The sequence below is a fragment of the Ixodes scapularis genome, unplaced genomic scaffold (genome assembly GCF_016920785.2).
Source record: "Ixodes scapularis isolate PalLabHiFi unplaced genomic scaffold, ASM1692078v2 PGA_scaffold2__306_contigs__length_199485367, whole genome shotgun sequence".
NCBI classification, from domain to species: Eukaryota; Metazoa; Arthropoda; class Arachnida; order Ixodida; family Ixodidae; genus Ixodes; species Ixodes scapularis.
Genome location: NW_024609857.1, coordinates 33,532,887 through 33,548,230, shown reverse-complemented (window position 1 = coordinate 33,548,230; position 15,344 = coordinate 33,532,887). Strand labels below are relative to the sequence as shown.

The 15,344-nt window shown below is 49.0% G+C and overlaps 1 protein-coding gene across 1 annotated transcript in view; it reads left to right on the top strand.

The window, feature by feature from the left end:
• LOC8053542 (DNA (cytosine-5)-methyltransferase 1) overlaps window positions 1-14,766 on the top strand; it is a 78,765-nt gene extending 63,999 nt beyond the window's left edge. Inside the window, exons 34-36 of the mRNA XM_040214003.3 lie at window positions 2,904-3,132; window positions 12,336-12,452; window positions 13,141-14,766. Of these exons, the coding sequence (XP_040069937.1) occupies window positions 2,904-3,132; window positions 12,336-12,452; window positions 13,141-13,209 (415 nt within the window). The 3' untranslated portion in view covers window positions 13,210-14,766. The remainder of the gene's footprint in view (window positions 1-2,903; window positions 3,133-12,335; window positions 12,453-13,140) is intronic.
• Window positions 14,767-15,344: the final 578 nt, after the last annotated feature.

The following is a 15,344-nucleotide window of genomic DNA, read 5'->3' as shown; positions in this document are numbered from 1 at the left end:
GCTGTAGGTTTCAAAATTGACATTTTCCAAAAAAACAGTTTTTTAGAGATTTTTGGCTTTAAAGACCCATGTCTCCTTTTAAACATGGCGCACGAGACTGAAAGACTTTGAGAAACCTTTTGATATTCGATTCGAAAATATTTGGTCAAAACCACTATTTGCTTCGAATTCGCTTTAAACTCAAAATCCACTATTTGCACATGACTATTGGAATCCACAAATAGTTGTTAAAAATAAAGTGCTCTTTGATATTCAGTTCGAACGCAGTGGTTGTATCCGCTGTTCTCCAAGTGTCGCAGAACTACGGTCTTGTGCATGCCGCATGTTGACCATGCTTATTAGCCCCGAGAAGTTCGCGTGGCGCACCCTTACGGCAAACCGGGGTGACGTCACGGCGAGGAAAGAATTTTTTCCCGACTCGCGCCGCTCGCCCTGTGGAGGCTGTGACGAAGCTAGCTGTCGGTGCGCTCGTTTCTATTCATTTATTTTTGCGTGTTTTTCGTAGGAAGTGTAAATTTTTATATGTGCCTTTATTGAGGTATGGCCTGTAGCTACAGGCGAAACGTCAACCAACATTTTAAGCATGGTTGACAGGGCAGGCAACGCATGAATCGGAGTGGTATATGAAAATAAAGAAATATGGCCGCAATTGCAGGAGCATCACTATAGATTTACATCTCGCACAATAAATGCTGCTGATGGTCTGAATGAATTGGCAGGTTATGCATACTATTTTTTTTTTGTATCTCTGTTTTTAAACAAGATCGCCGTAGCAGGAAAGCTGCATGCTGCTCGAGCAACATGCTAAATACAGTGTGGGCCATGGGGAGAGAATCACAAGTAAGACAGCCCAAGTGCAGGGGCAAAGTAAAAAAACAAGGAACATTTATTATATACATTGCTCGCATTTGACCTTTGCTGGATTCGGATAGTATTTCAATGGACTACACGTGTGGTATCTGTGGACTTGTTTATATCAACCCTCAAGTAATGTATAACAAACGTAAGTGAAGGTGTCTAGCTCGTTATTAGTCCCTTAAGCCCTAAAATTGAGATTTTACTTAAATAGAATTGTCCTAAAGCTAAAATACCAGAAGCTTTTCTCACGCAGACTGTCGCCCTTCACAGGTTTCACATTTTCTGCTACTAGTGCTGCATCTACCACTGGACAGACATTCAAATGCTTGCTTTTACTCCTGTTTTCCTCTGTTGTCAGAGAGTCCAGCTGTAGGGAGTTTGGAGGCGGAGGAAACTTTTGGAGACCTGCAGCAGTGTCCCTTTTAATTGGAAATGACAATTCAGACTAAACGGTGTATTTTCCAAATGCCCAAGGCTGGAATAAAAATGTCCGGAAAGAGTATAAACATTCCAAATTACGGCACTGTTGCTGTGCATATTTTGGGCAGTTCCATACAGATCATACAGGCAACTGGGGGCAATTCGGCCGTCGTTGCTGCTACCATACAAACTAATTTCCAGTAATTGCACATTTTCTAAGAAATATGCATGTATACGTGTATAAACTAAATAATTAAGTCACGAAGAAGCTACATTTATGTAAAACAACCCTGTTCTACGAGCAGTTTAAAGATAATCAGACAGGGGGCCTTTAAAACATCTGCGAACCAGCGCATCCAGAGTGGCAGCGCAAAGTCGGGGTCGCGAGTTAATTTGCCGACCACCCAAAGGCCCATGATATAAATGCCACTTCAAATGCCTTGAAAGCGGGATGTAATATCGTTCTAAATCATGAACATGCAAGGAACAGAATTCCAGCGTCTGAAACACTTGCGCCACCGCTTCACCGATCCCTCGCAAAATTGCCTTGAGTCGTGTGGACGGACGGGGAGGTTCATCGGCGGAATTGCCCCCTCCGATAGCGTTCGGGATTTGTAACCCAATTTTAAAGGTAAAAGGGACGAGCACGCTTATAAAATGTACAGAAGCACGTCAATATCGGCCTAACTCAACGTCCTGTACACCGGGTAAACGAAGCCCAGCTCCTCGAAGAGCTTGCGGCACACAACGCCAAACCAGGAAACCGGTGCTGGGAAGCGAGCCGATCCAAGATCGCGGAGCGGAGTCATCGCCCTGACGTCACGGTACACCTCGCCGAATCAGGGCGCGGCGACTGCAGCGACGCTTGTGTTCGCTCTCGGGGCTAATCGAGGTCGGGAGCTTGCTACCAATTGCCAATGATATGTTATCATTGTCGTTACTGACCAGCTTATTCCAACCAAGAGCTTTGGAAGTCTACATTACGTGGTGGTAGCACAGTGACATAAGGATTGTGAGGATTGTCGATAAAATAATTGAGCCATCCACAAATCAGTGAAGTGCCGACAAAAATAAATACAAAATACTGTGTCTTCATGGTGCCAATTTCAAACCGTTCAAAGGTCTTGGCACCTTAGAAAAAATATGGGAACATGGCCATTTTATTCCATATGCTATACATTAATAAAACTACGGAACACTAAAGATGCACCAATAAAGAATTTTTTACAAGTATGTAATAGGTGACCTTAAGTCGATTGATTAATCAGTGTAATGTGGAAGTGATAGAATTGTTCAAGTATCACAAAACAATAAATTCTATTGCTCCTCAGATCTATCATAAAATACCGAAGAGACAACTCCTCCGGAAGAAGTGTTGTACGTCCACTTTCATGCATCCCAATGGGGGTGGAATCAAAGCATTTCTTTTTTCTTGTTCCTCTATTCAAAATGAGCCAAGCATTGTTTGTTCCCCAAAATTAGACACCAGAATGCCAGCCTTGGCTAAACACTTTCACAGTGTTGGCCCCAAGCAACGTGTGAAGTGGGATTCGCTATGCCAGCCTTGGCAAGACACCTTTCGAGGCCGAGCGACTCATGCCTGGCGGCCATCTTGTTCTTGCCAGGGTGTATCACAGCTTTGGACGGGGCGTCAGCGGCGTCTGCCCCTGCGCGGCGGGCAAGGCATGCAGGCGTGAGGCAATGCTGCAGCACCGAACGTTGATCCCCTGGCGCTTGGTGCACAGGGACGAACGGCAAAATGCGAGGCCCCACGCAGACATCGAGCAAGCTTACCGTCGCCCACACTGGGACGACTGGAAGAGCACCCTGGTCACCGTGGTTTCGGCGGAGAAGGTGACAGTCCAGGCATTTTTCACCGATTCCGGTTATGCACTAGTAGATGCGCGTCGGAATCTCTCTCGTAGAAGTGAATGACAAATAAAAGTAGAATGTCGGAAAATTTATTTTTTGCTTCGCTTTCAAGATTTGTGCAGAAACTGTTTTATTGCAACATAATACTAAAACAGCCGACACTGAGCAGGGCAAACACTGGCCGGCGGCGCCCAGGGGATACCAAGGGTACTGTCCACCGGCCCGAGGGTCTGGTTTGCCCCCCACTCAAAAACAAGTTGGTATGCCGCTGGTGATTCATTATGTGATGATTTCACGGGTGTTGTTCTTTTCTGTGGCTAATCCTACCCATTCCTCGCAAAGAGGTAAAAGATGAATATAGTGCCTGATTTGTACCGTAAAATACCGCTGAAGCGCCCACTATTAACGTGTTCAAAACTTCTGAATTCTGCAAATTATATATTAAGCACTTGATTACGTAAGGGATGCCTAAAGGCACCCCTCTACGTAATTAAAAAAAATATATGTATATATATATATATATTAAGTGCTTGATTTGACCGGACAAGCACCCGTCTAGATTAATCCAGTTTTTAGTGAAAGTGTGATGGGCGCTCCCCTGGTGTTTTACGGTAAGTCAGTACCCTCTGTTTGTCTCTTTTGTGCATCTCCCTGTTCTGTCCTCGTCCTTTGCGCTGTTGCTTCCTACAATGCCGTTCGCCAGATGGACTTTAAACTGCCATGGACTCCAAGCACCACATCGAAGCTCCGCCCCTGTGCTTTTTAGTCAGTCTAGAATATGCAAACGGGATTTAGGGTTGTTGGCTGCTGCTGGTTTCTCGGCAAACGATGAGAGATTGAAGGATGATGCTCTGTGTTCGCTGTATGTGTGCCGTCCACATACTGTTCCACCAGGTGGACGGTATGTGAGCACTCCGCGCGACATGCCGCAGGGTTCGTTGTACATTTTCCAACAAAGAAATTGGCCTAATCTAAGAATGTGTCCCGCACATATTTCGGAGAACTCCAGAACACCTTTGTGCGAATGGTTGCGAAGTGTGTGAATCTTGCATGACATAATTAGTTGGCACAGTGCTGCTCAGTTGTTCGACGCGGCAGTTTTAACTTCTTAATCCACTTTCTAAAAGCACATGGCCTACAATTTTCTTGTTCATGAGCAGTCACACAGCCCACACTGAGCCAACAATGAACTTTTATTTTTAATTCGGCGTGGTCCGACTCGTTTTTCAGTCGTCGGCTTTATAAATGCGCATTGGTGTCTATTACGGATACCGTATACAGTATGGACCACTTACAACGTGCAGGACTTATAGTGCAGGACCGGGTATAACGCGGCTTTTTTAAACCACGGGTTTGCCTCCCATAGAACTCCACGTAATTACATACCGCTTAAAATGCAGGCGCGCGAAGGGAAATACCGGTTATAGTGCGGTTTTCGGAACAGCCCGGCGACCGCGCCGGCTGACCGACGCAGAGAGCACGCTTCCCTGTGCGACACTAGATAACGGCGCGAGCCGCAAGCGGCACTCGCGGGGCAAGGAGGTTGCTCGAAGAAGCGGGGAGAAGCGAAGAGAGAGGGTTCAGTTGCCATAGCGACGGAGGGACGCATGCACGTGTCGTTCACGTGCGTGCGTCCCTCCGCTGCGTTGGAAACGTTGGAAACAACCGCAACGACAGACCAATCGCAGGTCGAGGAGAAGTAGGGTGACCACCTTACTGCTAACGAAATACAGGACACAAAGCCCCCCCCCCCCCCCCACCCCTCTTTCCACCCTTTGTCAGGAAATTTATTAACACAGTTCTATCTGTTCGGGTTCCAGGATGCCTTGGTAGAGGAAATTTTTTAACGCGCACACCACAAACCAAGGCTATGTGAACGGATTTAATATCCTGTGCTGTTTATACACCTGTTAATTGTATTGCAGCAATGAGGTCACATAATTTTCACTCCCAGGGATATAACTTTTTATGCCAAATGTGTTATTAAATGTGTCGAAGTTGAAAACATAAAAATCGACTCTAGCAGAACTCAATGCATCAAATGGAAATAATATAGTAAATCTTTTTGATAGTATTGTTTTCTGTCAGCGCTTACTTTTATTGTTCATGGTCCTACACAAATTTTTAGCATCATGTTCTTTTTCGACCATCGTGAGTTGCAGACTTTTTGCCTTGTGGGACTGTCTTCACTAAAAAAAGATCCACAGCAACCCTTTCGCATTGAAACAGTGATTTGAAAAATAATTACCATATTTTATATTAATACTTTTAGCGAGCTATTATTTTTAACAATATTTTGTTGCTAGGGGGAGAGGCACAATGCAGCATGCGCGTCAGAGCTCCTGCCAGAACGTCGGTCGCTTCCCGCAATGCTTGGATAGAAAATGGCGTACCATTGCGATTTACACGATTACCAACGACCTCCGCGCTTCCCCGTGCCCGTTGTTCGGCAGCACCATGAGCTGCAGGGTGAATTTTACTACAGTATGGAATACGGGACATTTTGAAGATTTGGAAATTTTTTGCGGGACATGGGACACGAGCCCTCATTGCGGGACAGTCCCGGGAGTCGCGGGACGGGCGGTCACCCTAAGGAGAAGTGTTCGCGCGCGTTGCATGCCGGTCGCGGGCCGGCCGGCCGGCTGCTTCTATCCGCAAACATGGCGTCGGTTTTGATCGTCGACGTAGACGGCGGTGGTAGAAGCTCATCGTTCCGCGCAAAAACGCTATCCTTGACTGTGAATTTTCGTTGTGTGTCGCTATGATCACCCAGCACGTACTAGAAGGGAAGATCCACCTACTCGTGCGGCGATGTTGTGGCGGCACTCTCAAGACGGCAGAAACGCCCGTGTCGTCGTGTTTGTTTACTTCGACTGCAGTGGTGCTTTCTAAGCATTTGTTTTTTCGAACATCGCCCGGATTTCTTATTTGGAGCATTTCATGCCTGTGCTCAAGTTGAAGGTATTACTGGCACGTACCGTATAAAGGATGCGAATTTTCACGCGTTTTCATCGCCAGAGAAAAGTGATTAGGGTTAGCAATCCTGAACGCTCGCAACGTCCGTCCGCAACCCGCGACGCCGTTAAAAGGCTGCGCCAGGCAAAAGTCGCTCATTTCTTTCAAAATGTGTGACACACTGGAGAGAGACTAGTCTGGTGAAATAAAGACTTTCCTCAAACTAAGCTTTATTTTTCATCTAACATAAAATAAATTCTTTTACAAAGGTAAGTTGTCTGATGGCATGCATTTTGGCCTGAAAAATTGATGTTTTGGTTATAGCGCGGTACCGCTTATAGTGCGGATTTTCGCAGCTCCCGCGACATACGTTATATGCGGTCCACACTGTATATTGTCACGGGTGGTAACCAAAAAAACAATAGATAAACAGGAAGAAATAAAGGTTTAATGCGGCGAACTTGTGCCAAAAATAAAAGGGTACAAAAGAAAACAGCAGAGCGTCGCGGGCGTCGATGTCGGCGAAACCGCAGGATCGAGCGCCGGGGCGAGACTGACTCGACAAGGTCGCGGGCGGCGTCTTATCTAGAGTGCGCCGCTATCTCGAAGATTCGGCGAAAGCGGTTCGAGCGTCGCGTGATCGGGACGAGAATGAACACGCACTTTCTAGAAAACAAAAACAGGGATAAATGATAGAAGTTACGTGCGGTACATGAATAAACGGGAACTTTCTGGAGGACCGTGACCGAGCGTTGCTTTCTCAGCCTTGCGCGCGGCATTACTCCCCCCTTTAAAAGTGCATCGCCCCAATGCAGTGTAAAACAAATCAAAATAAAAAAGAACGATAAACTAAAGAGTCTTTTGGAGCACAAAAGGTCCACAGTCCTATCGAGCGTAGTACGGCTTCAGGCGCACGACGTGGACGACCTCAGGTCGTGGTGGGCGGCGTGACGATGTTCGTGTTCCGTCGGGCATCACCTCGTAGTTCAGCTGGCCGAGGCGACGAAGTACCTTGTATGTTCCAAAGTACCGTTTCAGCAGTTTCTCACTGAGGCCGCGGCGACGGATGGGCGTCCATACCCACACCCTATCTCCGGGCTGGAAGTGGACGTCCGTGCGACGAAGGTTGTAGCGGCCGGCGTCGACGCGTTGCTGGTCTTGAATCAGGAGTCGGGCGAGCTGGCGAACTTCTTCGGCGCGTTGAGCAACCGCCTGGGCGTCGTCGCTCTCGTTGTCAGATGGCTCATGGGGCAGCATGGCGTCCAGCATGGTCGTTACCTTCCGACCATGTACCAGCTGGAAAGGGGTGAATCCAGTGGTCTCTTGAACCGCCGTATTGTAGGCGAACGTGACGTAGGGCAGCACCTCGTCCCACGTCTTGTGCTCTACGTCGACGTACATAGAGATCATATCGGCGATTGTCTTGTTGAGTCGCTCCGTCAGCCCGTTGGTCTGCGGGTGGTACGCAGTTGTACGACGATGGCTGGTGTGACTGAGTCGGAAGATTTCTTGGGTCAGTTGTGCCATGAACGATGATCCGCGATCTGTAATCAGAACTTCTGGAGCGCCGTGCCGGAGGACGATGGACTCAATGAAAAACTTGGCAACTTCCACAGCAGTCCCCGAAGGAAGAGCTTTCGTTTCGGCGTACCGCGTGAGATAATCTGTGGCGACGATGATCCAGCGGTTCCCCGACGTCGAAGGCGGAAAAGGACCAAGTAGATCCATTCCGATCTGCTGGAAGGGTGCAGTTGGAGGAGAAATAGGCTGCAGGAGTCAGGCCGGCCTCGTCGGAGGTTTCTTGCGTCGCTGGCACTCGTGGCATGATCGTGTGTACAGGTGGACGGTCTTGGGGAGCTTGGGCCAGTAATACTTTTCACGAATACGGGCCAGTGTCCGGCTGTATCCAAGGTGTCCGGACGTCGGGTCGTCGTGACATGCTTGAAAGATCTCCCCTCGAAGGTCGGTCGGGATTACCAGCAGCCACGGCGAGTTGTTGTTCCCGAAGTTCTCTTTGTAGAGTACACCTTGTCGAATGGTGAAGGTCGGCACGGCTCGTGAGAAAACACGGGGTACGGTACCGCCGCGCCCTTCCAGGTGCTCGATTAAGGCTCGCAGCTCCGGATCGTCTCGTTGACGTCGTGCCATGTCATCGGTGTTCACTGCCCCTAGAAAGCACTCGTCATCATCGTCGTCGCTGCTGCCGGAAGGTGTTTCGACAGGGGCCCTGGACAGGCAGTCAGCGTCGCTGTGCTTGTGTCCTGACTTGTAAACCACAGTCATGTTGAACTCTTGTAGCCGGAGGCTCCACCAAGCGAGGCGTCCTGACGGGTCCTTGAGGTTCGCAAGCCAGCAGAGCGAGTGGTGGTCCGTGACTACGCGGAACGGGCTTCCGTACAAGTACGGACGAAACTTCGTGATTGCCCAGACGACCGCAAGGCATTCTTTCTCAGTCGTGGAGTAATTTCTTTCTGCCTTGGACAGTGTACGACTTGCGTAGGCGATGACTCGTTCGGTGCCTTCTTGTACTTGAACTAGTACCGCGCCAAGTCCTGCGTTACTTGCGTCAGTGTGAATCTCGGTGTCCGCATCCTGATCGAAATGTCCAAGAACCGGAGGCGTCTGGAGTCGTCGCTTCAGCTCGTCGAATGCCCGCTGTTGTTTCTCGGCCCATTCGAACCTCTCGGCGTCCTTCGTGAGGTTTGTGAGCGGTGCGGAAATCCGTGCGAAATCCCGAACGAAGCGACGATAGTAGGCGCAAAGTCCAAGGAATCTTCGCACGGCCTTTTTGTCTGTCGGCACTGGAAATGACGCGACGGCGCGAGACTTCTCAGGGTCTGGGCGTACGCCTTCGTTGCTAACCACGTGACCTAGACACTTCAGTTCGTCATAGGCGAACCGACACTTTGACGGCTTGAGGGTGAGTCCAGCGGTCCGTATGGCTTGAAGAACAGCTCGGAGTCGTCGCAAGTGCTCGTCGAAGTCGCTGGAAAACACCACGACGTCATCGAGGTAGACCAGACAGCTCTGCCACTTCAGTCCTGCCAGTACGGTGTCCATAACACGCTGGAAAGTTGCTGGCGCCGTACATAGTCCGAAGGGCATTACCTTGAACTCGTACAGCCCATCCGGCGTGACGAAAGCTGTCTTCTCTCGGTCCCGTTCGTCGACTTCGATCTGCCAGTAGCCGCTCTTCAGGTCCATCGATGAGAAGTATCGAGAGTGGCGCAGCCGGTCTAACGTGTCGTCGATTCGGGGGAGTGGGTAGACGTCTTTCTTCGTCACCGCGTTCAGCTGCCGGTAGTCCACGCAGAACCGAAGCGTTCCGTCCTTCTTCTTAACCAGTACGACTGGAGAGGCCCACGGACTGCTTGATGGTTGGATTATGTCGTCGTTCAGCATCTCTTGAGCTTGCTCCTGGATCACCTCCCTTTCTTTAACGGAGACTCTGTACGGTGATCGATGCACAGGCCGCGCGTCGTCCTCAGTAATGATGCGGTGCTTCGCAACGGCTGTTTGGCGTACCTTCGACGACGTCGCAAAGCAGTCACGGTATTCGGCGAGGAGGTTAATCAGCTGCCGTCGTTTCGGGTCCGGAAGCTTAGGGTCGATGTCGAGTTGCGCTGGCGACGTACCGTCTTGCTGAGGTGGCGAGGATTCATCAGTAATGGCGGCGATTTCGGCGGAGTTTCGGAGATCCTCGACGTGGCCAACGGCTGCACCTTTTGTGAGGTGTTGCGTTTCATTCCGGAAGTTCGTCACGAGGACCACAGTGCAGCCATCCTGAAGTTCAGCTACTCCTCGTGCGACGCCTATTCCTCTTCCCAGGAGCAACTGGAGGTTACCTTCCAGAAGAACTTCGCTACGGGTAGCTGCATCGGTCACGACAGGTACGACAACACTTGATCGCGGCGGCAGATTCACGTGGTCGGCAGCGACTCGGACGGCGGTTGACGCAGTTTGGAGTTTCTCTGAAGGCGGAACAGGTGTCCGCAGCGTCAATCTGTTTTCTCCAAGGTCGATGACGGCGCCGTATTCACACAAAAAGTCCATGCCGAGAATGACGTCTCTGGAACAGTCTTGTAGAATGACGAATTTCACAGGACACGTCTCGCCGTGAATTTCGACGCGAGCGGTGCACCTTCCGACAGGCGTGATGAGGTGTCCTCCGGCGGTTCGTATCTGCGGTCCATCCCACGGCGTCGTGACTTTTCGAAGGTGGCGAGAGAGCCTCCCACTCAATACTGAGTAGTCTGCCCCGGTGTCAACGAGTGCCGATGCGTTTTGGCCATCGATAACAACGTTTAGGTTGTTGGACACCGTTGCAGGCGCGTCGGTGCAATGCGGGCCGTCGAGAGAGTGGGAGCGCTCCGGCGTTCTTGGAGGCTGTTTGCTTCCGTCGTTTTCGGCAACGTCACCTCCAGGCGTTGCCGCACTCAGTTTTCCCGACGACGCAGGGGAGACAGGCTCTCTCGGCGGGATCGTGGCGCTGGGGAGGCTGAACGTCGTGGCGATGGGGAGCGGGCTTCACGGCGGAGAGACGACACTGGGGAGGGCGAACGTCGGAGGTACTCCTCGATGTCGTGAGGGCGTTCGCCGTACCTCGGGCGTGGGTCGTTCGGGTGGAACCCACGCAGGCCCATTTGCCGGTAGGGACAACGACGGTAGATATGGTCGGCCTCCCCGCAGTGGTAGCACAACGGGCGTCGATCGGCCGTCCTCCACACGTCGGTCTTTCGTGGAGCAGCTTGTTCTGGGCGGACGTACGCCCGATCTTCATGGCGTCGTGAATACTGCGGCGCTAGAGGTTCACGTCGAGGTGGCGCCGTATACGGGTGAGCAGGGGGCGGTGGTCGTCGGGTAGCTGCGGCGTAGCTCAGCTTCGGTGGTTCAGGAGTGGCGCTGGCGAGAACTTCTGGCTGCAGCGCCTGCTGAAGTTCTTCCCGGACAATCTCGGCGACTGAGGGCGACTGAGGCTCTCTCTCGGCGGTGGTGGTTGACGAACGTAGCCTTCAGATCGGTCTTGAAAATATCACACGACGTCAAAGAGGACTCATGCATGGTTCTCGTACCAGTGCTTGGCGGTCCCCTCAAGCGAAAAGTAGACGTTGTGCAGGCGCTGCTCGTCGGTCCAGCCATTGTGGCGGGCAACGCGTTCATACTGGTCGATCCGGTCTTCGACGTCTTCGTAGAGTTCACCGAAGAAGGGGGCAGCCGTCCGCGGTGCGACGGGCGTGTAGACGACGGGAGGAGCGGCGGGGGCTTGCGATTGGTTGGCCATCGTCGTCTTCTTCGGCTTGGGTTGTCCAACAGCAAACCGTACTCAGGATCCTCTCCCTTGATGTGGCGGCTGGTCCGAGTTTCAGGTTCCGCGGAGAGTGGTCTTCTCACCGAGTCGGGAATCGGACTTGCACTGCGGGCCCTTGGAGGGGCATGCGGTACCCCGCACCTCCACCAAAATGTCACGGGTGGTAACCAAAAAAACAATAGATAAACAGGAAGAAATAAAGGTTTAATGCGGCGAACTTGTGCCAAAAATAAAAGGGTACAAAAGAAAACAGCAGAGCGTCGCGGGCGTCGATGTCGGCGAAACCGCAGGATCGAGCGCCGGGGCGAGACTGACTCGACAAGGTCGCGGGCGGCCTCTTATCTAGAGCGCGCCGCTATCTCGAAGATTCGGCGAAAGCGGTTCGAGCGTCGCGTGATCGGGGCGAGAATGAACACGCACTTTCTAGAAAACAAAAGCAGGGATAAATGATAGAAGTTACGTGCGGTACATGAATAAACGGGAACTTTCTGGAGGACCGTGACCGAGCGTTGCTTTCTCAGCCTTGCGCGCGGCAATATGTAAAACAAACAGTAAATTAGGAGCAACTTGTCCTCTTCGGAAATACTTATGCAACTGAGCACGCCGAATGTTCTCCGGTATGAACATGACATCACATGACCGTGCCCATTGCTATGGCAGCCAAGTACCAATGTTGCCATTCCTTTCAAGCCGGCAGTTTCTTTTTTTGCCGTAAGCCCCCGAAGCAAAAACTTTGCTTTAGGGGCTTCCGGCAAAACAACTTTGCTTACGGCAAAACTTTGCTTACGACAAAACAAAAACTTATACCTTGGAATTCGAGAATGTCGACTGTTACGGTTATGGCATTTCAAAACTGCCCCAATCTCAAAATCAGAAAAAAAAAAAGCGGATTTACCCTTTAACTGTCGGACCTATGTTTCAGAATGCCAACATCCACCCGTCGCAGAACCGAGTGCTCACACCACGAGAGTGTGCCAGGTTGCAAGGCTTCCCGGATGCATTTGCATTGTTTGGGTCTACGGTAGACAGATACAAACAGGTGTGTGTGAGAGATGTGGCGTTTTACGGCGATGGCCATTGTAGGAACTCCCCAGCTGCATTTGCGGCGTCGGTGTTGGGTCAGGTAGAAAACTTCATGGCGGGTGTAACATCATTGTAGGAATCTTGGTTGTAGGGCAGCACAGAGTATAAGCCTGAAACCTCGTTCTACATAGTCTTGAAAAAAAAATTGTGCATCCTTCTATTTGACGATTGCTATGGCCACCCCCAAAAACCTATAATAGTACTGGGGTACAAGGTGTTGCACATGTCCATTAGCCCGATTCAGCATTCTCTTTGCCGTCCTATAGAGGTGTCTATCTTTCCTTGCAATACAACTGAGGATCAGGAGAGTGAATAGTATTTGTATTTTGTATTCTGTGGCACTCGTTTCATCACCACTTATGATGCGAGATGAGGAAGGAAGTGCCACTTGTTCGGGGGTGCCTTGTCTTCGCGCACACAAATGAGTGTTAAACAAAACATTTATGTGCATGCTCTACCGATCACTAGCTAGCCACATAAACCAATGCCGCCCATGGCTGCTAGTTCTATGTGTTTTTTTTTGCTGATAAGGCATCATAGTCTAGTTATGACCTCATTCTTGACTTTTAATTAGAATTCACTCTTTGAATGTTGTTTTTATATTTATGTATTTGTTATGATTTTCTGCCGTGTGCCCATTCCAGGTCGGGAATGCCGTGCCCCCGCCTCTAGCTGCTGCCATTGGCCAGAAGATCTTGGAGTCAATCACTTAATATTCTGGGCGACTTTCAGTATATCAAAGGAAGTGCAGTGTGTTGGAAGTTGAACCTTTTCTTACTGGGGGGGACCAGGTTGTCACTGGTAGTCGTCACCAAAACCTTGCAATACTGTGCGATTGTGTAGTTTTTGAGAGTAAAGAGTGAATGTAGTTTTATACAGTGTAAAAGATGTATATGAGATGGAATGTGTATTTTAAGAAATACTAATGTAATGTGAATTGGATCAAGGGCAACGCTTTGTGCATGTCCTTTGTTTATAAGTTCAAACCCTTAATTCAAGTAATTCTAGCACTCGCATGAACAACATGCCATTCTAATTTGAGGGACGTTTTTAAACAGACTAATATTGAAAAGGGGAAGTTTGTAAAAATAATTTGCAGTTCAGAAGGAGCTGTGACAACATTGTGCCCAACACTTAAGTCTCATAGAACTGGTTTGGACTAGGCACACTTTCATAGATGTTTATGCAAAGCTACCTCAATCTTACTGCATTGACAACTGTATACAGCTGAGTCTAGCTTTGCACATTCCCCTGCCCATAAGGTCCGATCAAAAATGTATAACATGCTAGGTGGAACCCTGTTGCTTCGTGAAGAACACCTGCATTACTCATTGGTACAGTCATATTATTAGACTCGCTACAACTTCTAAGAAGTTGTAGGTCAGTGTGGATGTTGAGAGGTCTGAATTACTCAGTCAAGTTCTGATGCATGTATTATTTTAATGACAAGCTGTTTACAAAGGCTTGGAGATTTTCTATCAATCCATCATGTTGTTAATATTTAACAAATCTGTTATGCTTAACTGAGCCAATGAAATTTGTGGCATTTTTGTTTTCTTTTTCACTTTCATTTTGAGATTCTGTAGATGAAGTTTTTTCTTCTTCTTTGTGTTTGTTGTAACCTAGCTTGTGGCACTTTGTAAGCCACTGCTCAAAGATAGCATAATTTTACGTAAATTTCATAGCATGCATTTTTTACAAAATTAAAATTATCAGTGAAATCTCATCCAAAATATATGTAAGAAAATGTTTGCAATTGGATTCCCCTAATAGCTCTAAATCGTTCGCACCTAGTTTAGCAGTCTATGTGAAGGTTGATTTATTGATATGTCCCAGCAGACGCAGGAGTGTTCCTTTAGCTCCCATGAAACTGTGTTTGTGGCATTGCTGTTATTCTTATTTTTATGAGAGCATGACTTTATTTGTGTGCCCGTATGCGAGAAATCTAGATATTTTTAGGTTTTATTTTTATTGTTATTGTCCGTCCTTAATGTCACCAGTTGCCCGAGTGCTACGCTTGGAACGACGTTGCCCATGCTCTGTACAATTCTTGTGAGGAGTTAAAAAAAATACTGCCCATTATAGTGATGTTCTTACACCTCTTTCTCTGTTTTATATGGAGCACTTTTTTGTCCAGGGAGTAATGTTGGTACATGTGTTCATCGACGTATTTCTCAGTCATCTATGCAAATCCTCTGCCAACGAGAAAAGCACTTAGCACGCAAATGAAATAAAAGAACTCCTGTGGGCTATCATCACCGCTGAGTGGATTTGTGGTGCTTGTGGGAGTGGAAAAGACAAAGACGGGCAGACAGGACTGTTTCCAACTAAAGACAGTCAGCTCTGTCTCTTTGTCCTTCTTGTTATTTCTTGTTGAAATCATAATGATCATTGTTTATATGAAACCTCCCTAACTTGGACACCCCTAACATACACTTGAGCTCTCCGAGATGGAGGGGTGTTTTTCATGAAGCATGCGCTACACTCCGAGATTTCCTCCTTGCCCTCTTTCGTTCTCTTCCAATGAAGGCAGACGGCAGTGGGGTAACCCTGTTCAACTGCTGCAGACAAAACCATCTCCTTCAAAGTCGGCACAGAAAAGATTCTCGCTGTCACGTTACCAATGGAAGAGAGCTAAGTCAAGAGCGTGGCAGGGAGAATTTACAGCTCGGCAATACTTTACCATAGTTTTTTACAGCTTAAAAAACGCATTGCAAGCCACTCTCACAAAACTGTCTGCTCGCAGCGTGTTTGGTGATGTCCTCCTCTGCACAACTCCCCTCCAGCATTCGCTCTGTTAAAGTCGAAACAGTGGAGGACTATGGGGAGGAGCTTGTCCTGCGTTTCC